The following is a 25244-nucleotide window of genomic DNA, read 5'->3' as shown; positions in this document are numbered from 1 at the left end:
AATGGCAAAGTAAACACATTGAAATAACGAGTGAGTTGAACTTTCTACTAGCAGTACAACTATAAGTGTAAATATTGAAATGTAACTATCACTACAAGGTGCTATTGTTCACTGGCACCAGGTTGTCTGATGGCACTTGGTGTGTAAAATATTGCTGCCCTCTGATTTAAAGCGTTATTAAATCCTCAACTTTTTTTGCATATATCTACTGCTAGCAAAGTAAGTCTATGGACAGCGTGCACCCGCATGCAGACCTCATGGGAAAGGAAGTGCCAGCAAACACAGAGGAGTCAGCGATGGATCTGAGACCCGCAGCAGCAGGAAAGAAGATTGGATTAAGAGACATCATTTAAGGTAAGTCCTTTCACTAACATTGGGGGGAGGGAAAAAAATATATACTTTAATGTCACTTTAATAGTCAGATTTAAAAGCCAAATATTTATTTATTTAATAAACTCTGGCACAATGTGCTTGTGAAAACAACAGTCACGTTCACATTCGTTCAGAGCTCATGTGAGGCCGATCAGGACTTTTCCACTCAGTCTCATATAACTTCCAGTTCCTACAAGTACAGACTCGATGTGCACTGCAGAATGGAACGCACAGCTTCCTGTGTTGTCAGCAGTGAGTGGGCGCTGCGGTGGGTGGTGCTCAATACTGGCTCCTCCCAGGGGCGTACGCTCCGTTCTGTGGAAGGAGGTAGGGGCGGTACTCGGGTCTCGTCCCTCCCAGGGGCGTACTCTCTGTGTTATGCCAGTAGGAAGGGGGCGGGGTATCGGCCCGGCTCCATCGTCAACAAACCTCGCTCCCCCGGATTTATGTGCCGCATCAGAAAGTAAGTGTCAGAGACTCCGTCCAGGTCCGGACCGGGCACTGCCCATGTCAGCTCCGGGAGTACGGTCCGGTATATGTGGGCTGCACTGTGTTGTGGCAGAGCAGCAGGGCAATGCTTCATTTACTATGAAGTCCCCGGGCTGTGATGGTGGTAATGTAATATTTCATGTATTCCTTTATCTGAGTCAGGATTGTTGCTGGCAGGTGAGTGCAGTCTGTGCTCCGGGTCAGTGTGATATGAGTCGCTCTGGTATATGCAGGTGACATATCAGGATATACAGGTATCAGTGTGTCTGATGTGACCTCTCCTGTCATTACACTGTGATCAGGATGTATTGGAGTTCTAGTGAGAGCTCATGTACCCCGGTGTATAATTCATCTCTGTACAGTGTATAGGATTGTATGGATCTGAGCACAGCTGTACTGTATATGATGAGCCCATGTACACAGATGTACTGTATATGATGACCCCATGTACACAACTGTACTGTATATGATGGGCACATGTACACAGCTGTACTGTATATGATGAACCCATGTACACAGCTGTATTGTATATGATGGGCCCATGTACACAGCTGCATTGTTTATGATGGGCCCATGTACACAGTTGTACTGTATATGAGGGCCTCCTGTACACAGCTGTGTTGTATATTATGGGCTCATGTATACAGCTGTACTGCATATGATGAGCCCATGTACACAGCTGTACTGTATATGATGAGCCCCTGTACACAGCTGTACTGTATATGATGAGCCCCTGTACACAGCTGTACTGTATATGATGAGCCCCTGTACACAGCTGTACTGTATATGATGAGCCCCTGTACACAGCTGTACTGTATATGATGAGCCCCTGTACACAGCTGTACTGTATATGATGAGCCCCTGTACACAGCTGTACTGTATATGATGAGCCCCTGTACACAGCTGTACTGTATATGATGAGCCCCTGTACACAGCTGTACTGTATATGATGAGCCCCTGTACACAGCTGTACTGTATATGATGAGCCCCTGTACACAGCTGTACTGTATATGATGAGCCCCTGTACACAGCTGTACTGTATATGATGAGCCCCTGTACACAGCTGTACTGTATATGATGAGCCCCTGTACACAGCTGTACTGTATATGATGAGCCCCTGTACACAGCTGTACTGTATATGATGAGCCCCTGTACACAGCTGTACTGTATATGATGAGCCCCTGTACACAGCTGTACTGTATATGATGAGCCCCTGTACACAGCTGTACTGTATATGATGAGCCCCTGTACACAGCTGTACTGTATATGATGAGCCCCTGTACACAGCTGTACTGTATATGATGAGCCCCTGTACACAGCTGTACTGTATATGATGAGCCCCTGTACACAGCTGTACTGTATATGATGAGCCCCTGTACACAGCTGTACTGTATATGATGAGCCCCTGTACACAGCTGTACTGTATATGATGAGCCCCTGTACACAGCTGTACTGTATATGATGAGCCCCTGTACACAGCTGTACTGTATATGATGAGCCCCTGTACACAGCTGTACTGTATATGATGAGCCCCTGTACACAGCTGTACTGTATATGATGAGCCCCTGTACACAGCTGTACTGTATATGATGAGCCCCTGTACACAGCTGTACTGTATATGATGAGCCCCTGTACACAGCTGTACTGTATATGATGAGCCCCTGTACACAGCTGTACTGTATATGATGAGCCCCTGTACACAGCTGTACTGTATATGATGAGCCCCTGTACACAGCTGTACTGTATATGATGAGCCCCTGTACACAGCTGTACTGTATATGATGAGCCCCTGTACACAGCTGTACTGTATATGATGAGCCCCTGTACACAGCTGTACTGTATATGATGAGCCCCTGTACACAGCTGTACTGTATATGATGAGCCCCTGTACACAGCTGTACTGTATATGATGAGCCCCTGTACACAGCTGTACTGTATATGATGAGCCCCTGTACACAGCTGTACTGTATATGATGAGCCCCTGTACACAGCTGTACTGTATATGATGAGCCCCTGTACACAGCTGTACTGTATATGATGAGCCCCTGTACACAGCTGTACTGTATATGATGAGCCCCTGTACACAGCTGTACTGTATATGATGAGCCCCTGTACACAGCTGTACTGTATATGATGAGCCCCTGTACACAGCTGTACTGTATATGATGAGCCCCTGTACACAGCTGTACTGTATATGATGAGCCCCTGTACACAGCTGTACTGTATATGATGAGCCCCTGTACACAGCTGTACTGTATATGATGAGCCCCTGTACACAGCTGTACTGTATATGATGAGCCCCTGTACACAGCTGTACTGTATATGATGAGCCCCTGTACACAGCTGTACTGTATATGATGAGCCCCTGTACACAGCTGTACTGTATATGATGAGCCCCTGTACACAGCTGTACTGTATATGATGAGCCCCTGTACACAGCTGTACTGTATATGATGAGCCCCTGTACACAGCTGTACTGTATATGATGAGCCCCTGTACACAGCTGTACTGTATATGATGAGCCCCTGTACACAGCTGTACTGTATATGATGAGCCCCTGTACACAGCTGTACTGTATATGATGAGCCCCTGTACACAGCTGTACTGTATATGATGAGCCCCTGTACACAGCTGTACTGTATATGATGAGCCCCTGTACACAGCTGTACTGTATATGATGAGCCCCTGTACACAGCTGTACTGTATATGATGAGCCCCTGTACACAGCTGTACTGTATATGATGAGCCCCTGTACACAGCTGTACTGTATATGATGAGCCCCTGTACACAGCTGTACTGTATATGATGAGCCCCTGTACACAGCTGTACTGTATATGATGAGCCCCTGTACACAGCTGTACTGTATATGATGAGCCCCTGTACACAGCTGTACTGTATATGATGAGCCCCTGTACACAGCTGTACTGTATATGATGAGCCCCTGTACACAGCTGTACTGTATATGATGAGCCCCTGTACACAGCTGTACTGTATATGATGAGCCCCTGTACACAGCTGTACTGTATATGATGGGCCCATGTACACAGCTGTACTGTTTATGATGGGCCCATGTACACGGCGGTATTGTATATGATGGGCCCATGTACACAGCTGCGTTGTATATGATGGGCCCATGTACACAGCTGTGTTGTTTATGATGGGCTCATGTACACAGCTGGGTTGTATATGATGGGCCCATGTACACAGCTGTACTGTATATGACGAGCCCATGTACACAGCTGTATTGTATATGATGGGCCCATGTACACAGCTGTATTGTATATGAGGGGCTCATGTACACAGCTGTGTTGTATATGAGGGGCTCATGTACACAGCTGTGTTGTATATGAGGGGCTCATGTACACAGCTGTGTTGTATATGATGGGCTCATTCACACAGCTGTACTGTATATGATGGGCCCATGTACACAGCTGTATTGTATATGATGGGCCCATGTACACAGCTGGGTTGTATATGATGGGCCCATGTACACAGCTGGGTTGTATATGATGGGCCCATGTACACAGCGGTATTGTATATGATGGGCCCATGTACACAGCTGTATTGTATATGATGGGCCCATGTACACAGCTGTACTGTATATGATGGGCCCATGTACACAGCTGTACTGTTTATGATGGGCCCATGTACACAGCTGGGTTGTATATGATGGGCCCATGTACACAGCTGAGTTGTATATGATGGGCCCATGTACACAGCTGAGTTGTATATGATGGGCCCATGTACACAGCTGAGTTGTATATGATGGGCCCATGTACACAGCTGGGTTGTATATGATGGGCCCATGTACACAGCTGGGTTGTATATGATGGGCCCATGTACACAGCTGGGTTGTATATGATGGGCCCATGTACACAGCTGGGTTGTATATGATGGGCCCATGTACACAGCTAGGTTGTTTATGATGGGCCCATGTACACAGCTAGGTTGTTTATGATGGGCCCATGTACACAGCTGCGTTGTTTATGATGGGCCCATGTACACAGCTGCGTTGTATATGATGGGCCCATGTACACAGCTGCGGTGTATATGATGGGCCCATGTACACAGCTGCGTTGTATATGATGGGCCCATGTACACAGCTGCGTTGTATATGATGGGCCCATGTACACAGCTGCGTTGTATATGATAGGCCCATGTACACAGTTGCGTTGTATATGATGGGCCCATGTACACAGCTGAGTTGTATATGATGGGCCCATGTACACAGTTGCATTGTTTATGATGGGCCCATGTTCACAGCTGCGTTGTATATGATGGGCCCATGTACACAGTTGCATTGTATATGATGGGCCCATGTGCACAGCTGCGTTGTATATGATGGGCCCATGTACACAGCTGCGTTGTATATGATGGGCCCATGTACACAGTTGCGTTGTATATGATGGGCCCATGTACACAGCTGCGTTGTATATGATGGGCCCATGTACACAGTTGCATTGTTTATGATGGGCCCATGTACACAGCTGCGTTGTATATGATGGGCCCATGTACACAGCTGAGTTGTATATGATGGGCCCATGTACACAGTTGCATTGTTTATGATGGGCCCATGTTCACAGCTGCGTTGTATATGATGGGCCCATGTACACAGTTGCATTGTATATGATGGGCCCATGTGCACAGCTGCGTTGTATATGATGGGCCCATGTACACAGCTGCGTTGTATATGATGGGCCCATGTACACAGTTGCGTTGTATATGATGGGCCCATGTGCACAGCTGCGTTGTATATGATGGGCCCATGTACACAGTTGCATTGTTTATGATGGGCCCATGTGCACAGCTGCATTGTATATGATGGGCCCATGTGCACAGCTGCGTTGTATATGATGGGCCCATGTACACAGCTGCGTTGTATATGATGGGCCCATGTACACAGTTGCATTGTTTATGATGGGCCCATGTGCACAGCTGCGTTGTATATGATGGGCCCATGTGCACAGCTGTGTTGTTTATGATGGGCCCATGTACACAGCACTGTATGGACCATCACTGTCATTTTTGTACACAAGATCTATCGGTATACGTATCAGTATTTGATTACGTCTATGTGCACTGAGGACTTTGTCACTCCGGCAGTGCGCACTAGCACACACTTTCATTGTACCAACTTACTAAAGTAAGTAACCAGAATGGACTTATAAAGATGTGCAACACAAATATTCACCAAAGATAAGAATATACAAAAATATCCCATTTTGTATTACAGAACATAAGATCTAAAAGTCAAACACTTAACAACTGCGCACCAGACAAATCTATAGATACAGACTAGCGATGGACGCCGCCGCCCATGTGACCGTATAAAGTGTCAGAGTCCCAGGTCTGGGAATGATCCTCCAGCTACACAGCTGTAAATATTCACTATAAGACCCCGTTCACACGTAGCGACTTACCTTTGCAGCGGCCGGGATAGCGCGACTTTCGGGGCGACGATCCAGCGACGGTAGCGCGACCTTCTCCGTGGGGCTCCATAGAAAAAAAGCAAAATCGCGCAAAATCCGCCAAAAAAAGGGTACGGTAGAAGCGACTTGCGACAGCGACGCGCGACATGGAGTTAAGACAGCTCCATTGAATAGCATTGGCCGGCGACTTCTCGCGATATCGCGCGGCAAAAATGCGCGATATCGCGGCGGAAATCGCGCGATAAGTCGATATATGTGAACGGGGCCTAAAGGGGGGCTTGATGCGGCGCTTTACAGTAAGTGACGCATTTCGCAGATTACAATCGGCTTCATCTGACTTTTTCATGCTTAGCCGATCTATCTGTACACAAAGCATTGATTTTATCGGATGACTTTTAGATCTTATGTTCTGTAATACAAATGGGACATTTTTGTATATTGTTATCTTTGGTGAATATTTGTGTCACACACCTTATTAAAGTCCGTTCTGGTTACTTACTTTAGTAAGTGGTAGCTCTAGGATGTGGTGTATTAAATACTTGGTATACTAGGTTGTAATGATATTTTATTTGTCCTACTCTTCACTTTATTGCTATTAGAGTGAAAGTTAAAGGAGAACTATGAGGTGAGTGCTCTTCACTCACCTCATAGTTCTTGCCGACCTGTGACAATGAGACTGTCACAGGTCGGCTCAGTAGATCGGGAGGTGAACGAACACATACCGCGTTCGCTCGCCTCTCGATCCTGTCACGGCTCTTTGCCGCGACAGGGGGGAGGGGCTGGATTCCCCCCTCTCCGCTCTGATCCGCCAGCGCTGACTGGCGGAACGGACGGGGGAGGGGGCGGGTACAGCTGGCTCTGCCTCTAGATAGGCAGAGCCAGCTGTCACTCACGCAGCTGGGCGGATCTTGACGTCGATGTCGGGATCCGCTGCGGCTGCGGCGTCTCAGTATACCGTGAGCTGTAGCCGGGAGGACGCTAGTTTGTGTCCTCCCGTTACCCTAAGGAGAACTATGGGGAAAAACACTGACCCCATAGTTCTCCTTTAAGGACAATCCTACATTTTGATTAGTCACCAGAACACGAATATTAGGAACATTTTCCAATGGGGACCGTTGTTCTGATGACCCTGCTGACTACCAGCGATTTCCTGTCACTTCTTTTTGTGATTATAGGACAGGAAGTGAAGGGAAATCGGAATGGGACACGGATGACAAAAAAGGACGTATAACCCTCCCTTACTCTAGCCAAAATAATAATTCAAAAAACCTTGGCTTTAGTTCCGCTTTCCCCCGCCCCCTGTACGGGTGCCGCCATCGTTCTAATGGAGGCACCTGTGCGTGCTCGTGCCCACAGTGGCTGTGTGCGTCCATAGACCCACACATCCCTGTGGCAGGCCACGCCCCTTCTCTCTTTGATTGATGGCAGAAGGAGCCTACGGCTCCTCTGCCATCAGTATCCTCCCCCCGCAACCTGGAAGTTCGGGGAACGAAGGATCGCTTCGGGACCGGCGGTGGGGACGAGCGTAGCTGACAGGTAAGTGTGGGTGGGACTGGGGGAGAAAAAAGGTGCTGGGCCATTTCGACCCTAAGGCAGAGAATGCATTAAGGTTAAAAAACGCCCAGATCTTAAAGGAGAACTATGGGGTCAGGGCTTTTCCCCATAGTTCTCCTTAGGGTAACGGGAGGACACAAACTAGCGTCCTCCCGTCACCCTAGGCTGTAGCTTGCGGTATACTGAGACGCCACAGCTGAATCTGATCCCGACAATTATGTCTGGATCCGCCCAGCTGCGTGACTGACAGCTGGCTCTGCCTATCTAGAGGCAGAGCCAGCTGTACCCTCCCAGTCTGTTCCGCCAGTCAGCGCTGTGAAGTGATTGAGAAGTGAGCGAACGCCGGTATGTGTTTGCTCACCTCCCGATCTACTGAGCCGACCTGTGACAGTCTCATTGTCACAGGTCGGCTAGAACTATGAGGTGAGTGAAAAGCACTCACCTCATAGTTCTCCTTTAATACTACTTTAAGTCACCCAAGAAGCTTTTACTTCATTAGTCAGTTCCTGATGACAGATCATTTACTCCTAAAGATTTTGCGTTGCCAGGAGAGCGGTGAACTACACACAGTAGCAGCATTCCTGTTGTGGCCTCATTTATTGGAGTATTTTCTGTCGTTGTCAGCGGGAGAAGATTTTTCTTCCTCTACCTCTTAGCTTCTATAGTGCACTCAGCAATTCCTCTGAGCCAGTTTCATCAAATAATTCTTTCCACTGCTTTACTTATTCATAGTCCAGTTAGCTAAGGTCAGGGAGGTGACTCCGAATGCGGCCCAGCTGCAGGCTTTTATTATACAGGTATAAAACAGCTTACATACTGGATATGTTATTCAGTTCTACAATTGGCTGTGTGACTAGAGCTCTGCTTTAAATTATGACAGGTTAAAGAGCAACTCCAGGAATTTTTTTTTATTAACCCCTGCAGTAAGGCTACCCCCCACACTGCATGGGTTAACTGCTCATTTATTTCTAGGTTAAAATAAACAAAGATATACTCACCCAAAGCACCGAGTCGGCTCCTTCTTAGACTGGTCACCGGGATGTCTCTCCCCCTCCTCTGCAGCGGTCTAAGGTCCAGTAAATCATGAATGTCTCTACACTGTACATAGACAGGAGGACGCTGAGGAAGATTCCAATATGCTGCAGAGGGGGAAGACAGGCTGGGGGGATCGCTGTGACAGCTGGCCAGCTTGGAGCTTCAGGTGAGCAAAGCTTTCTTTTTTTTGAACCTAGACACAAAGGATCAGTTAACCCTTGTATTGCGGGGGTAGCCATACTGCAAGGGTTAATTTTTAAAAAAAAACGATGTTACAGCAAATACCCCAAAAATCAGAATAAGGCGTTATCCATAGTCCCCTGTTTTCTCTGTGTGGAGTCCATTTCTAGTGTTTTCTCTCTCTCTCTCTCTCTCTCTCCCCCTCCTCTCTCTCTCTATTGGGAACTTTACAATTCTCTATGAATATTTTTTTACTTCTATGTTTAAAAACACAGGTGTTTTGTTATGTGATGTTTGTGAGTTTTGTGTGTTGTTTTTGTATTTTTTCTGTTTTGTTTTTTTATTTAAAATATTTACACAAATACAGGTAAGTGGTTGTACAGCACTGTGTGTCAAGCAGTTATACAAAAGAAGAGTACACATTATCACAATGAGGGTAAAACTGGAGCAGACGAAATCTGGAGAAGTTGCCAATGGCAACCAATCAGCTTCTATCTTTCTTTTTACATTATTTCACATTTCCAAGTGCAATAAACATATATGCAACTACAGAGAAACACTATCGAAATTCAATTTCTAGGCGGGAAGTCTCCCAGTAACGAAAGTTGGGGGAAAGCAGGGTTAAACAAAATATTGATTGGTGGATGGAAAGACAGTTGCAAAGTGGTGATGATGTAGTTGTAGGGGCTCATCATGTATAGCAGTGAGGATAAGGAATGTTGGGTTGGATCTCTCACAATGAAGCAATTATTTTTAGAGGTGCACAGAAATAAAGATTTAAAACCGAAACAAAACCGTAATGTATAAAAATGTCAGACTGAAACCGAAAATGTTTTTTTTCCTAACCTTTTCTCTGCTATTTAAAAAAAAATATTTTAGTTTTATTTATTTTTTATGAATTTTTTAATTTTTCTGTATTTTATTTGTATTTATTTTTACTTTACTGTCGGGGGCTCTGGGGAAGAATTGGGGGTCTGGACAGACTCCTGATATTTCCCTTTTAAAATAGAACAAGAGTTTGAGAACACAGAGTCCTCAATCTCTTTTTCTGCAGCCCCTGTTATAAATGCACAGGAAGCCTCTATACTGGGTCTTCCTGTTCATTCATAACATGTGGATATAGTATGTTTAACATGTCCACAATCATGAATGAACAGGAAGTGATGTAGATGACTTCCCATTCATTCATAATTGTGGACACAGTAAACATGCTCTGTCCTCAATTATTTACAAACACTCAGTGGTCACTGATCGCTGACTGCTTGTACCCGCTCTCCATCCTTACTGGCTGTCACAGGAGGCTAAGCGAGCGGTACAGGGAGAAGTGCTTCATCTCTTGTGACAGATGACTCCTCCCCCACACCACCATCCCGGCCTCCTGTGACAGCTGACAGCTGTTTCTGCCCCCACACCGCCGCTTTCCTAATCGCTCACAGTGCTATCCTCCTGCACCGCTCGGTCTCCTGTCACAGTTTCTCTCCTCCCCGCTCGGACACAGAACAGCGCCCAGTGGGGAGGAGAAAAACCAGGGATGCACCACTATTTGGGCCAAAAGATAGCACTTTCGGCATTTTGGCAAAAGTGCCATTTCCGGCTGATATGTTTCCGCGGCCAAAATTTCGGTGCATCCCTAATTAATTTGATTGTACACTTGGGAATAGACAGGGAGGCTGAGAAGCAACTCAACTTTTTTTTAATAAAGGGAGCTATATTTTCAGTCTGCTTCACATGCCTTTCAGGTTTTCAGTGTGATACCAGTTTGAGAAATGAATAGTTCCATACATTTTTCCAGTTGTTGGCCTGAGAAGTTAGGCCATATGACAACGTTTTCAAAAACTTTGCTGTAATGGAGCTTGTGTGGGAGGCTGCATCCAAATTGTCAAGTTAAATAGTGTGGTTTTAATGTCAGCTGGGGTGGAATATATTGCCCTTCATTTGCATGTATGTTCCCATTTAGTGAAACATATTGGGTGCATTTTGCTGGGCTGGGGAGTTGTGAAGGAGGCATGTAAGAGGTTCTAGGAGTCTGAGCATACCAGTTATCTGTGACATAAAGGTCTGGACTTTTTGCCAGAAGTCATGGATGGGATGACAATACAAATGCAAGTGGACCACATACGGCTGAGGGCTGGAGCATTTTAAGCAGTCAGTTAGCCATTGAGAGGGTGGTGGTTTTGAAGGATATTAGAAGACCAAATATGCCGTGTGAATACTTTTAAGGTGACCTACCCTCCATGTCTCTACTGTATCAGCTTTCTGCAGGCCCAACTATCCCTTTTCTATGTTATCCCATGTATCATTAATGGGTAGATTCAAGAATTTGACCATTTTACAGTTCTAGATTGTGTAGGTTGCCCAGGTTCTGAAAGCTGCATAGTCCCAGGCTTGGGGGGTGATTGTAAAGAGAGACAATAGGCAATACCAGGGACATCACACCAGGGAGAGACAGATACTTTTTTTCCCTCCAAGTAATGATAGTATTGCAAAAGAGAACATTAGATTTGATATGGAGGAGAGCTGAAGCAGGGAAGTATGTATTATTCATGCCAGGGACCAGGGGGTGCCGGTTGAGCATCTATCCAGTACAGGAGTGCCCATTAGGTAGATCGTGATCTACCAGTAGCTCTCAAAGCTGATGCTGGTAGATCACAAAGGGTGTGAATGGAGTGCAAAAAGTGCACTTGACGTTTAAGAAGAGCTGTGGAGCCTGTGATGGTCCATGGCTGCCAAAATGCTCCTCTTCCTTGTGGTGGAAGGCCCTCCCATAATAAAGCCTCTCTGAATTGGTGAAATACAATTATGTAGGAGAGTAGCCAGTCTAATGGTGAGCATTTTTGAAAGCTACTTGGCATCCTGTGTCAGCAAAGATATGAGGCAGAAAAAGCTGGGTAGGATGGGTTCCTTGCCTTTCTTTGGTAATAATTTGATAAAATTATCATTTGCAGTTGGAAGATAAGTGTTTTGAATCGAGGAGAAGTTATAAAGCGAGAGGAGAAGGCCACCCACCTCTGCTGATTTCCTACAACTCTTTAGAAGGACCATCAGGTCCCGGGGACTTAGCTCTAACGGATGTTTTTCATTATTTGGTTAATCCAAATAATGAAAAACATTACTTGATGACAGGTTCTCTTTAAATGATCAGCTTGCAATGTACAGTTTATGCTTTCCAATGGCTTGTTTATTCCATTGTAATGGGTGAAATACTTTGCAGTGTATGATACCGTATTTATAGGAATTGTATTGCTGCAGTACATACCAGAGGTTAATGATATGGAAATGGATTGCTAGCGGTAGTAGCGGATGCATTACATTTACAATGCTTCATTTTGCCTCTAAAAGGTTATTTACCACATTGAAAGTAATAAAATGTATAGACCTTTTGCTTATTTTATTGTTTCAGTGGCTGTAACTCTGTATCTTGTTTCATTGATTTGGTAGAATACATTTCTGTGTGTTTTATTTACAGTGGTGGAGGAGCCTTTAGGCAGCACAAATGCCCGTTATAGGCCCTCGGATGAGCAGGACTGTCTGATGGAGGAAAAAGGAAGAAATTATTATGTCAAGCCGGTGGACCACTTTAATGGCACTTATATTATATTTTTTCTGCTGGGGGTGGGTTCCGCACTCCCTTGGAATTTTATTTGCACAGCAAAACACTATTGGATATACAAACTAAGAAATTGCTCGGATATTCTAGTGATAGAAAAACCTGATGTTTCAGACCTGAGTGTGAGTATAATTTGTGTCTGTGAAACTAGTTTTTTTTTACATATATGATACTGAATCATGTAGATCTGTTTGTTCATTCATATACATACTTTGCTAGCTTTTAAAGTGAATTTGTCACAGTCAGGACATTTTGTTTGAGTGAATGTTTAAAAATGCAGGTAGAGGTTACCAGCACTGTGGTGGTGTGTGCTGAAAAACAGTAGGACATGCAGTACCTTTTTCTTCAGAGCAGAGTGTTGCGGGCATTAAAGTGACACAGCGCGGCTCGAGGGACAAGGAAAGTAAATGCTATGCGACATTCCCGAGTGTAGCTCGGGGTTACCGCTTATGGTATGGAAAAGTAACCCCGAGCTACACTCGGGAGGTTAAAGCAGGGTTTTTTTTTTTTTTACTTTTTGCATATATCTACTACTTGCCAGCAGTAGATATATGCAAAATAACGTGAGGGTTTAGAAACCCTTTAAACCACAACTTAAGGGCCGGTGCACACCTGGCCGATTCGTGACCGCGCAGCAATCCTGCACGATACCACCTGGATTTCTGCGTGGTCACGGAGTCGCCAAGCACCGACGATCGCGCTGTGGGTGCCTATATTTTCTAATGGCACCCCAGTAGCGCCGGGTGGATCGCGCGGTTTCCCGCCACGATTTGGCCCGTGCATCCGAACACTAAAACATAGTTTCCCCATTGAAATCAGTGGGGCCGCGTGGCAATCGCTGTCTGTAATTGTGCACGATCCCGGATCGCTCAGGTCTGCACCGGCCCTAAGACTCTACTGTGAAAAAAATGAATGAGATGTCACTTTGTGTTTCTTTAATAAAGTTTGAAAAAAAAAAAAGAAGTAAACTGTGCGATCCACTGTAGCACTTCTTCCTTCACAGTGCAAAATAGCAACCTTGTTGTAATGCATGCTGCTAGTGTGAACGGGCCCTAAATTTGTAGGTACTTTAAAGAACAACTCTGGGCAGAATAAAAATGAGCCCTTACAGTAGGGTTACCCTTGCACCGCAAGGGTTAAGTGCTTGTTTGGGTCTAGGGTCACAAATAAAAAAAGATATACTCACCCGATCTTGGTCTCAGCTGGCTGCTAGACTGGTCCCCCCAGGCTCTAGCTAAGGACCCGCAACATCATCACATTAAATCACTAGCAATGGACGTGAGGATGCTGAGGGAAATTCCATCGCTGGAGTGGAAAGGGAGAGAGGTGAGTGGTCACCACCACAGGACAGAGGGTCGGTGAGTGTATCTTCATTTTATTGTACACCCTAGACCAAAACGAGCACTTAACCCCTGTGGTCCACTTTAATTCTGCTTCTGCCCGGAGTTCTTTGATAGGCAGCCTATCTGACCAATTGGGAGGTGGAAAGGGCGGGGCTGAGCTGCACTTTTGCAAGATCTGTCAAGATTAGCTTGCAACTGAAGCTATCTCTGGATCTAATCTTTGTTTTGGCTTGTTGTTTTCACTGAAGGTAACCTTTGGCATTTATTGAATCACATGCTTAGTTTGAGTTGCCAGACAAGATATTTGAATTTGAACTAAGTCCACAGCTTTTAGCTACATGTCAGCAGTCATTATATGATCGTCAAACTGATAGAGATCCTAAAATCTGTTTAAAGGAGAAGTATGATGCACATTAATCTCATGTATAATATTACCTTGAGACAGACTCATGTAATTGTTGAATGACATACTGAATATACTTAGTAGCTTCCTATTTTGCGGGCAGCTCATTGAAGTAAAGGGATTTTTGTATTTGAGTAGACGAGAGGATTTATTCATTAGGAGTCTTTTGTCCTTTTTGTTCCTTGATTCTGTCTGTGCACATCAACTCAATTATATCAGCGTGAATGAGCGGCTTTCCCAGTCATACATTGTATCGGATGGATTCTGCCAAGTCATTATAAATAAACACTAAACTCTGGAGTAAAATCTTAAAAATACATTCAAGTACCTCAACTATTAACAAAAATGTATCTTATTTGTGTATCACTCGTCTGCAGATCCTCAAATCATCTCTGAATTCACACTGACTAGGGATGTCCCGATACCATTTTTTCAAGTACAACTACTTTCCCTCATTTACTCGCCGATACCAATTACTGATACTTTTCTTAAAGGAATAGGTGACATTTTATCAAAGACAAGAAAGACTAATGATTTTAGGGCAGTTTCTTTATAACTATGATGAACTGTAACTCATTCCATGATTATTCAGCAGTGGAGAATGGCAACCGGCTATAGAGGACTAAAAATCTCAGCAATCCATTATTATTCAGCAATGGAGAATGACAACCAGCAATCATGGATTGCTGAGATTTGTAGTCTTCTATAGCGGTTGCTATTCTCTATTTCTGTAGATTATACAGCAGTGGAGAATACAACTGGCTATCGAGAACTACAGATGCCATCAGTCCATGATTATAAGCAATTATACAGGTCAGCGTGCAGATCTCACCATGGCTGCGTTATGGTTTCACCAGGGCTGCGTTTGAGTCTTACCAGGGCTGCGTTTGTGTCTCAGCAGGGCTGGGTTTGGGTCTCAGCAGGGATGTGCGCAGGTCTCACCAGGGCTGCGTGCGCGCCTCTCCAGGGCTCTGTGGGTGGGTGTCAAGCTCTCTAGGGCTCTGCATGCGTCTGCTGGGATCTCTAGAGCTGAACGGGTGGGATACGGGCTCCAGAGCTGTACTGGTGGGTGTGGGGCTCTGCCGACTCCAGAAAGGAGGAGGAGTCAATGTGCAGCAGGACAGGCACTATTAAGGACTGCTGCCTGGGGACCCCAGGACCTCAGGCAGCCGAACTTCCTGAAAAATTTAAAGGGCCAGTTTTTGCCTTTTGTATCAAGGCTCAATTGCTCAATTGAATCACAAAACCTGCTCTTATGGGCCAGTGTATGGGTTTTGTTTGAATAGAGTATCATTTGTGATATTATTACTTTTAGGCAGGGTATGATTTGCACCAAAATGGAGAATTATGACCTAGGGGCAAATAAACATACTACTTCCCGTTAGTCTATTAGTAGTATTCATTATTTCCAAAGTCACGGCACATCTGAGATAAACTCCTCTCAAATCTCAGAAAACAGCCACCTGCAGCCACGCTTCCAGCTCCATTCCTGTTAGGGGGCATCGGAAGAGTTTGTCACTGCACATGGGGAAGGCGGGGACAGAGGAAGGAGACGGAGAAAGAACCTACACAGCAGGATGTGCCTGGAAGGCGGGCACAGAGGACGGGGAGGTAGAGAGAGGGCTGTGGGATCAGAGCTGCTGTGCATGCCCATTTATTTGTGGATGCGCAGGAGCTCTCCAAAGCTGACGAAATATCAGTGGGGAGGATCCCAACAGTATTGTCGGGATCACTCCTCGTTGCGGCGCTTAGCCCCGTCCATCATCTTAAAGCACCCATTACAGGCTTAGGGTGCATTTTGGCTTGAAGGAGTAAATTACAATAGCCTTTAGCCTAATGAATACAAACATGGTGATAAACCAGGACCCCATCGTTCTCCTTTAACAAAAGCGTAGTCTGGGTGTAACAACCTTTATATTGAATAATGCTTTCAGTTCTCTTTTTTAATAGTCTAAGAACTTGGTTGGGTAAGGGTTCTTGAACTGTGAATTTATGAAGTCCCGGAGGGAGTGAGAGACACATATGTTGTAAAGCTATTGTGAACGTGTTATAAAGGTGTTGTGGAAAATAAGGTGACAGAAACGACTGGGAGATGTTTGTCTTTTATGCAAATGTTTGCAGGTTTTTTTGTCAGTTCAACAACAAGTACATTTTTGCTTATTATTTCCTAAAGCAACCTGTACTTTCCCCTTCTTGGGTTACTGGACAGCAGGCATGCTAATTGGCATAAGGTGACTGAGGGAAAATCCAATATTTTTGATCTGTCATTGGAAGAGTCACAGGAGGAGAAAATCTTCCAATCTTGTGGCTTTACATACACTTTAAAGGAAATCTGTACTTTGACTGGGATAGACAAAGTAACGGGGTCACTGCAGGGGACTGCACCCAGGGGAGTTAAAGGAGATCTGAACCATAAGTAGACACGGTAACATTTAGGGGGTTATTCACTTAGCTGCCGAAGGCAGCCGAGTGAATAACCGAGCCGAAGTGAAGTAAGCCGAATACTGTTCGGCTATTCACTTCAACCTTGTACGGCTGATTTCAAATGTTAAAAAATTATTTGAAAAAATAGGAAAATGAAAAATATATACAAACTCCCGCTCCATAATGAAGCATCTGACAGATGCCGGCAAAATAAAAATAATGATGTCTCTGCTAGCTCCGCCCCAACTGTTTCCTATTGGCCGGCACCTGCCAGAGTATTCTAGCAGGTCCCAGGCTAATAAATAACAACACTGTTGTTATTGTTTAATGACAGATCAGCGTCCCCAGGCCATTAGGGGATGCAGATCTGTCATTACAACTGGGCGGAGCAAGCAAGCCGTGAGATCAACACGTGTGTAGCAACTATGTGTATCACAAAACAATTGCCATGTTTTTGTTCATAAAATACTGTTCCATTTTTGTTATTTTTTTGCGTCTCGGTACTTCTGATCTCCCTCAGCCTCTTGCAGCAATTTCCTGTTTACATTGATAGTGACAACAGTGGCCCATACCTGTGCCAGGTGCATCAGCTTGTAGTCTTCATGAGTCTTCAGGCGTGTGACAGTGTTATAGAAAAGCAGCATATTAGGTAGATAGTTGTAACCACATAACAGGAAGCGTCTGAATAAGAACCCTTCATGGTAGCCAGGAATTATTTTATTGAAAGTGGCCTATTTAAATGGACAACAAAAACAACCGTTAAAGTGGACCCATATCTTTAAAATAATAACAAACACACCGTTATAATTCTTTAGTAATGACAATCTACAAACACACACTTCATGATAATTGCAGGAATCGTATTCTTTGCATACCTTATTTCTCTTTTCTTTCCCAAGTCTTCTGACAGTGGTCATGTTTACTAAGGGCAGATTACTAGCTCTCCTATTACTTCCTGGATTTCTGGCACATGTAACTAGGAAATGTGACCATGCACATCATCTCAGGGGAGGAAAATGCTTTTCCCTGAGATCTCATGATATTACAGATGAGATTTCCCAGCAATGCTCTGCTGATGACAAGGCAATCCCAGTGTGCCTTGCTCTGTCAAGCTCAAGTAATTTGCACTTTCAAAGCAGGAAGTGAATGCTCTGCAAGTGTAAGTATTCCAAAATCACAGCATCTGAGATGTCTGTTATTATCAATCATCATACATAGAGGGATGCATTGGTCGAATTTGATTTTGAGTGTAAAGGTCCACTTTAATACTACATTAGTATGTTAAAACTTATATGAGGTTTTAGTTATTGAGTTTGAATAACTTTTATTAGTTACCTTTTTGATGCCTCTTTACTGCCGGCATCTGATTTTGCATCTCCTGAAAGTTCCTGTGTAAGTTATAACTTTCACAAAACAAAAAACACGATTGGCCACTCCTGTCAGGTAAGAAAGATGTGCCATTAGTTCCCCCTATACCTGAAAGTATCAGTTTTTCACAAGCTATGGTGGCAGATCTGCAGGAGAGCACTTGACAGCTCATGCAGTCAAGTGAGCCTAGTACTGGGCTTTATTGAAGATCTACAAGTTTGCTTTAAATACTTTGATATCATAGGGGAAACCTCTATTGGAAATATCGAGACTGTCATTACAAACCTCACCTTTTTGTATGTTGCCTGTATTTTTTGCTTATCCAATGTCTTTATTACTTTCTGAATCACTGGTCTGCATCAAATTTGCAGATCTGGAGTTTAGAGTTCACTCTGACTTTGGTTGTTCAAACTCATTGACTCCGACTATTGAACTAGAAATAAGTCAGCAATGACAGCCCCCATTTTACTATTGCAGGTATTTATATAGCGTCATCAATTTGCACAGCATTTGACATACTGTTTATTAACATTAGTCCCTGCCGTCGAGGAGATTACAATCTAAGGTCCCTATCTCCTATGTGTACATACTAGGGCCGATTTGGACAGGAACCATTCTACGAGCATGTCTTTAAAGAGTTAAAGAAAACCAGAGTGCTCTGAGGAAACCCACGCAAACACAGGGAGAATGTACAAACCACATGCAGATAGTGTCTTGACCAGCATTTGAACCGAGGACCTCAGTGATGCAAAGGAGAAGTGCTGTCCACTGGGCCACTGTTATGCCCAAATTTCTCTCAATACAGGTTCCTTATAAATTGCTTGATGTACTAGACAATACAAGAAGCACTATGTCAACCTGTCATTATTCGGCACCGTCGTTTTTTTTTTTTATTCCATTTACTTGGCTTTTTAAGGGTTAACATTTTTTCTTGGTTCTCCTCCTTTGTAATGTCAGGAGGGGCTTGAAGGATTTCTGTGTACTGTGCTTGCTCATTTCATTATAATTTGTAAAGTAGATTTGAACATTGCCTGTCCTAACAATGGGTTAAAGGATTAGAACCCTGGCTTCTGCATTGCATGGTAAGGAAGTTAATGAGAAAAACACAATACAGTCGTGTCCTAAGTCTGTTTATAGGAACAGATAAGTCTGAAGGAGCTCGGAAAAACTTGGATTCAGCCATTTTGCTGCAACAAAACATCTAAAAAGTAAGAAATATTTTACAAAATATATATATATTTCAGTATGCTTTGTCAATGGGAACACATAACAAACATATAGTGGGGCTTTCTCAAATTTGACTGCAAAAGTGGAAATACACTTTAAGAGACCCTGTTGCTCTGCATGTGCAAAATTCAGGGTCAGTTTAAGGAAGTAGATTAAGCAGGGCTTATCTTTCAACTCAGCTGACCAGGATGTAATTTAGAAAATCTAGGCAGTCTGGGCACCCTGAGTTGTAGTTGCACAACCCTGCAAAAACCCTCATGTGCTGCATGCTGTGTGCTGACAGTGCTAATTTAGGGAACTATGACAAACTTCAAGTTTGCTATATACATGAATGACTGTCTTGTATGGCTTCTCATATTCAGGGCGTTGCTGGGCGTGTCTGATACTTGAGGGTGGTCAGACTATCAGACATCCCAACTCTCCCGGACGCTCCGGGAGTCTCCCGCTATTAGATAGCGGCTCCCGGCCGCCCGGGAAAGCAACATTTCCTCCCGGAAAGGTTTACTCAGAGTAAACCTTTCCTGGCTCTGTTTTTTTTTTTTCTTTCAGCGAGAGTCCGGCCAATCACAGGGCGCCCCACTGCTCCAGAGATCCTCCAATCACAGAGCTAAAGGGTGACCAGCTGACCCCGCACACGTGGTACGAGAACCTCCCTGAAATAAGGTTTTGCAGGTTGGGATGTCTGGACTATGTTTGCATAAACTCTGATGTCTCTGGTTGCCTTTAGCTTATAAACACTAGCCTAGGCATGCGATTCAGATTATTACTGGTCAAGAATTAATGGCTGCACGTTAGCCACGTGTCTTCCATTTTCTGTTATGCAATGATCACACTACATGTATTTTAACTCCTAACTTCATAACGCAGTACGTGGTTATATAACTGAGTTAACGAAATCATGTTTTAAATTTCACTGTAAACTAATTCAGTAGGTTCAAGTTAGACTAGTAATTAAACTAGCTGACAAAGAAGTCTTGTGACCTCAAACTCTCACATGACTTGGTGAATTGTCATGTTTGCACTTTATCCTGTTTAAATTGCTCCTTTGTGCTGAGTGAAAATTTGAGGATTGCAGACATTGTGACCAGTTTGAGGAAGTGCTTTCACAATATTCTAAGAACAGACTGCTTCTTTCCTACTTTCGTTTCAGTGAGGGATCACACATTATCATCTGCATGTCTGAAAGATAATGTAATATTAGAATTTACCCTTTAACTTAGTAGAGCCTTTCTAAAACAAAAGGTATCTACGTGTCTCATGTTCATCACTGAAAAAAGAAAAGGATAGTTGCACTCCTTACCGGTATGACCCAGTGATCGGGGGAGGGGTGCTCGGAATGACTGCGGATGGCGCCGCCAAATACAGATAATTGCAGAAACTTCACCAGCACACCAAATCCTTATAGGATCAAAGTTCGTAGATTTTATTGCAAACTCATGTCAGTTACACAAGCGCTTTCGGGGCCACACAGGGTCCCTTCATCAGGCATAGCAATGATCATTGCTATGCCTGATGAAGGGACCCTGATGAAGGGACCCTGTGTGGCCCCGAAAGCGCTTGTGTAACTGACATGAGTTTGCAATAAAATCTACGAACTTTGATCCTATAAGGATTTGGTGTGCTGGTGACGTTTCTGCAATTATCATGTTCATCACTGGTTCAAAAAAAATACGGGATTTATTCCTCATCCTGGGATAGTGGTTGGAGTCATGCAAATAATTCCTTAAACTTCGAATGCATTTAAAGCTGAAATCTTGCTACTGTAAAATGTAACCTTGCAGTTGGCCCCTCACTCTTTATGCTACAAGGGTTAATTACTTACAGTCTAACGTAGGGATGCACCGATATCGATAATGGTATCATTCCTGATACGGAGTATTTTGGCATGTACTCGCCGAAATGCTCCAATACTTATCCCGATACTGGAACTTCTGGCCAGAGGGTAATTTCCTCTGCCTTAGCAGTGCTGAGAGGGAGCATGATCTGCCTTCTGTCTTTCTGATTGGCTAAGAAGCCACCTTCACTTGTTGCTAGGCAGCCTGGCTTCCTGACCAATCGGGAACACGGCTGGCTTGTCATGACCCGCCACTCGCCCTCCCTGGATGCCGGTAAAATATATATTAAAGGTTAGAAAAAAATAGTTGTCAGTTTCGGCCTGACATTTTTTTTATTTTCCGTTTCAAAATGTCATTTTGGCGCACCTCTAATATACATAAGTATCTGTACTTGTACCATGTACTGAACTTGCTATCTGTGCATCCCAATTTAAAACCATAATAATTGATTTTATAAAGTATTTGTGCTCTCACTGTGTTGTATGTCTGGTCTCCTTTGACTGCTCAAAACTGTGTTTTTATAGCGTCTATAAATACCGTATTTGCCGGCGTATAAGATGACCCCCTACTTTTTGTGTTAAAATATAGGTTTTGGGCTATACTCGTCTTATACAAAATAATGTTTAAATGCACCCACTAACATCCATGGCGGTATTCCCGAGTGTGGCTCTGGGTTAATTTTCCGTACTATAAGCGGTAATAATCACGGCAGGCTTTGTATTAATGAATACAGGCTTTGTATTCATTAATACAAAGCCTGCCGTGATTGGCTCAGCACAGTATACTGCATGTAGCCCAAGCTACATACAGTGTACCGTATATTTCCGTATGTACCCGGCGTATAAGACGATGTTTTAAGATCTCAAAACCCGTCTTATATGCCGGCAAATACGGTATGCCTTTATTGTGTTATGTAGTGAATGTGACCGGACTTTCACTAGTGGTAAATCAATCGGAAGACATGCACCAGTAAGATTAACCTTCAATAAATGTTTGGTAAAATGTGAGATTCTCTGCTTTATAAACATACTCATATGTATTATATTTATAATTATGCTGTTTTTGCACAACAGCATACACTCTCCTACACTTTGTGGTGCAAGGCTAGGGCATTGATTGGAAAGTACCACCCCTAGGGCACCCTCCTCCAGAACCCATTGTCCATTCCTATTGAGGGCAGTGGGAAGGGGTACTGGCATACAGTTTGTGTACTTTGCATTCCAGTACCTGTCCAGACCTATCCAATTACACATAGCGGTGGGGATGACTCTCCTACTGCACACACATGATGGGCATACATTGCAAACAACCAGAGACACGCTTACTCTAAATACCAAGCAATGGAAAAAACTCTTTCCTACTGCACATCTTTACGTCTTAGTAATATATAGTGGGTAGACATGGCAACGGATGCCCCTATGTAATACTGATGTATGGTGGGAACCTTTCCAGCCATTGTGTTGTTTAATAGCTCTGAGATAAAAGGCATTTTTGAGAGGGCTCCGCTCATGATGCCAGGAACACCCTACCAGAAATGTGTTGTTTTGTGATTTATAGATTGCATGAATGGGACCACTTCTCCCTGTGTGGAGGGACCTTTACGCCAGCAATCACGCCAACATTCACTTTGAAATTGAAAAAAGAAACTTGTAAATTCTTGGTAAATATACAATTTTCTCATATATGAAAAGTATTGCAGGTCCTTAGCTTGAATCTCTAGAAAGGTTAGGAAAAAGGAGTGACCAAGCTCTCTGAAATAATAAAGCAGAACTTTATGATTCCCCCTCTTCCAGTGAAATGTGGATTGAGTCTCCACCATTGAAGCACGTAATTATTAATACCCCTCATGGGCGCAGTGTGGCATAGGAATCCCCCGCCTGTTTTCACAGTCACTGGTCAGATAGGAAGGGTCATTTCATATACATAGAATTACAACACACCTGGTCTTGCATTCAGCAGGAAATGTAAAGAATGAGGAAACCACTTTTTAAAAGATGAAGTTTGATTTTGTTCTTGTGAAACAAATTCAGATTTTATGCTTTTATAATAAATGTAAAAAAAAAACACCATGTATACATTCAAATTGCTTGCATGCTTATTTTTTGCACTGGTTTTCATTCTTCTGAGGGTGAACAATACCTTACTTGCTTTTTATAAGATTGAGTGTATGGAATAAACGATGATGTCTGGAAACAGCACCTGTTTGGATTCAGGCATACTTCTTTTTAATAAAAACAAAAACGTTCTTGTCCTTAGACCAAGAGTGAACAGATTGATTGGGAGCTGGCGGGCCATAGACCTGTAGATGCCTCACTAAGACCACTGGGGGGGGGTGAGAAATCTGACATCTCTTTTGTGATGTCGTATAGGGTTTTGATTAGGACTACAATCCACTAATTGAATCGATAATGAGAATAGTTGCCAACTATTCTCATTATCGATTAGTTGGTTTTGATCCCCCAGCTCTCTCCTCCACGCTGGGAGGCGGGCACAGCAAGCAGTGGGTGGGTGCAATAGCCAGCCTGCTATTGCAATTTGAAATGGCCAATAGCAGGCTGGTTATTGCAGAAGCCCACTGCTTGCTGTATTTACATTCAGCTGCCGTCTGCGCAATCTTGCCACTGACAGCTGCCATTCCCTGGCTGAAGCTATTCAAGAGCTATGTGCTTGCAGTACAATTATTTTAATTTTTTTTATAAAAAGGTGGGGAAAAAAGTCATTTTTGGTTTTGGTCTGACAGATTCTGCTGCGGGAGGTGCGTTGCAGTGCCATTCATTTCAATGACACCTCAAATGCGGCTCCCAACCAGAGCCGCATTTGAGGGGCACATGGGGCAAAATATTAAATTGGGTGCAGGTTTGTTAGGAGGAAGCCCAACCTCCTTTAAAGGCACAGCTGTGCATAAGGGACCCCGCACATCACAACGGCAGCTGAGACCCCCCATGCGTCACTGCACCAAATCAGTCAAGCAAAACAAATGGCAAACGCACTCATCAATTCTTTACCAGCTTTACAGCAAGGTGCACACGGAAGGGCTTCAAACAGTAAAATAGCAAAAAGTTTCCAGGCACACTCACCAGCCAGCATGTAAAAAAACCTGTCTAACCACTAAGGTTAAAAGCAGAGGTTTAGATACACGTCTTGTGTGTGCGCATAGCCATAGTTTTTGTTGTCAATGGAGCTGGCTCCTTAAACATTTTGCTGGCATAATATTGGAATGAATGCATAACAAACACATACATACAAATGGCCATTCCCCATGGGGCATGGTTACATAGTTACATAGTATTTGAGGCTGAATAAAGACATTAGTCCATCAAGTCCAACCTATTAGGATCTCATTCTAGGAGTACCCGTACCCCTGTATATTACGGTCCCTTAAGAAATCGTCCAAAAGTTTCTTGAACAATTCCACATTATTTGCTGAAATCACCGCCTGTGGCAGTGAGTTCCAGACCCTAACTGATCTTACTGTGAAGAACCCCCTTCGCCCCTTGTGCTGGAATTTTTTTTCCACCAATTTTAGGTGATGGCCTCTAGTTTTTGTAACGGAGTTAATTTTAAACAGTTTATCGCTAATGTTGCTACCACCATTAAACATTTTGTACATGGAAATCATATCCCCCCTTAATCTCCTCACCTCTAATGTGAACATGTTTAAATTTAGTAGCCTCGTCTCGTAGCTCTGGTCCTCCATACCCCTAATTAGTTTGGTTGCCCTTCGCTGGACTTTTTCCAACTCAAGGACATCTTTTCTTAGTACTGGTGACCAGAACTGGACCGCGTACTCCAGATGAGGTCGAACCAATGATCTATAAAGTGGCAAAATTATAGACTTGTCCCTGCAATACATCCCCTTTTTAATACAGGACAAGACCCTGCTAGCTTTGTTTACAGCAGCCTGGCACTGCAAACTACCTTTCAGTTTGTGGTCTACAATGACCCCCAAATCCTTCTCCATTTCTGACTTCCCCAGCG

At 43.9% G+C, this 25244-nt stretch overlaps 1 protein-coding gene across 2 annotated transcripts in view; it reads left to right on the top strand.

Annotated features, from left to right (window-relative positions):
* Window positions 1-694: 694 nt before the first annotated feature.
* The window catches only part of SLC29A3 (solute carrier family 29 member 3), a 65865-nt gene continuing 41315 nt past the window's right edge, over window positions 695-25244 (top strand). For both annotated transcript variants that reach the window (XM_018553069.1, XM_018553070.1), the window contains exons 1-3: window positions 695-699; window positions 761-835; window positions 12526-12788. In XM_018553069.1, the coding sequence (XP_018408571.1) occupies window position 835; window positions 12526-12788 (264 nt within the window). In that variant the 5' untranslated portion in view covers window positions 695-699; window positions 761-834. The remainder of the gene's footprint in view (window positions 700-760; window positions 836-12525; window positions 12789-25244) is intronic.

This window comes from Nanorana parkeri, unplaced genomic scaffold (assembly GCF_000935625.1).
Source record: "Nanorana parkeri isolate BGI_ZX_2015 unplaced genomic scaffold, ASM93562v1 scaffold108, whole genome shotgun sequence".
Classification (NCBI taxonomy): domain Eukaryota; kingdom Metazoa; phylum Chordata; class Amphibia; order Anura; family Dicroglossidae; genus Nanorana; species Nanorana parkeri.
This window is presented reverse-complemented; position numbering and strand designations above follow the sequence as displayed.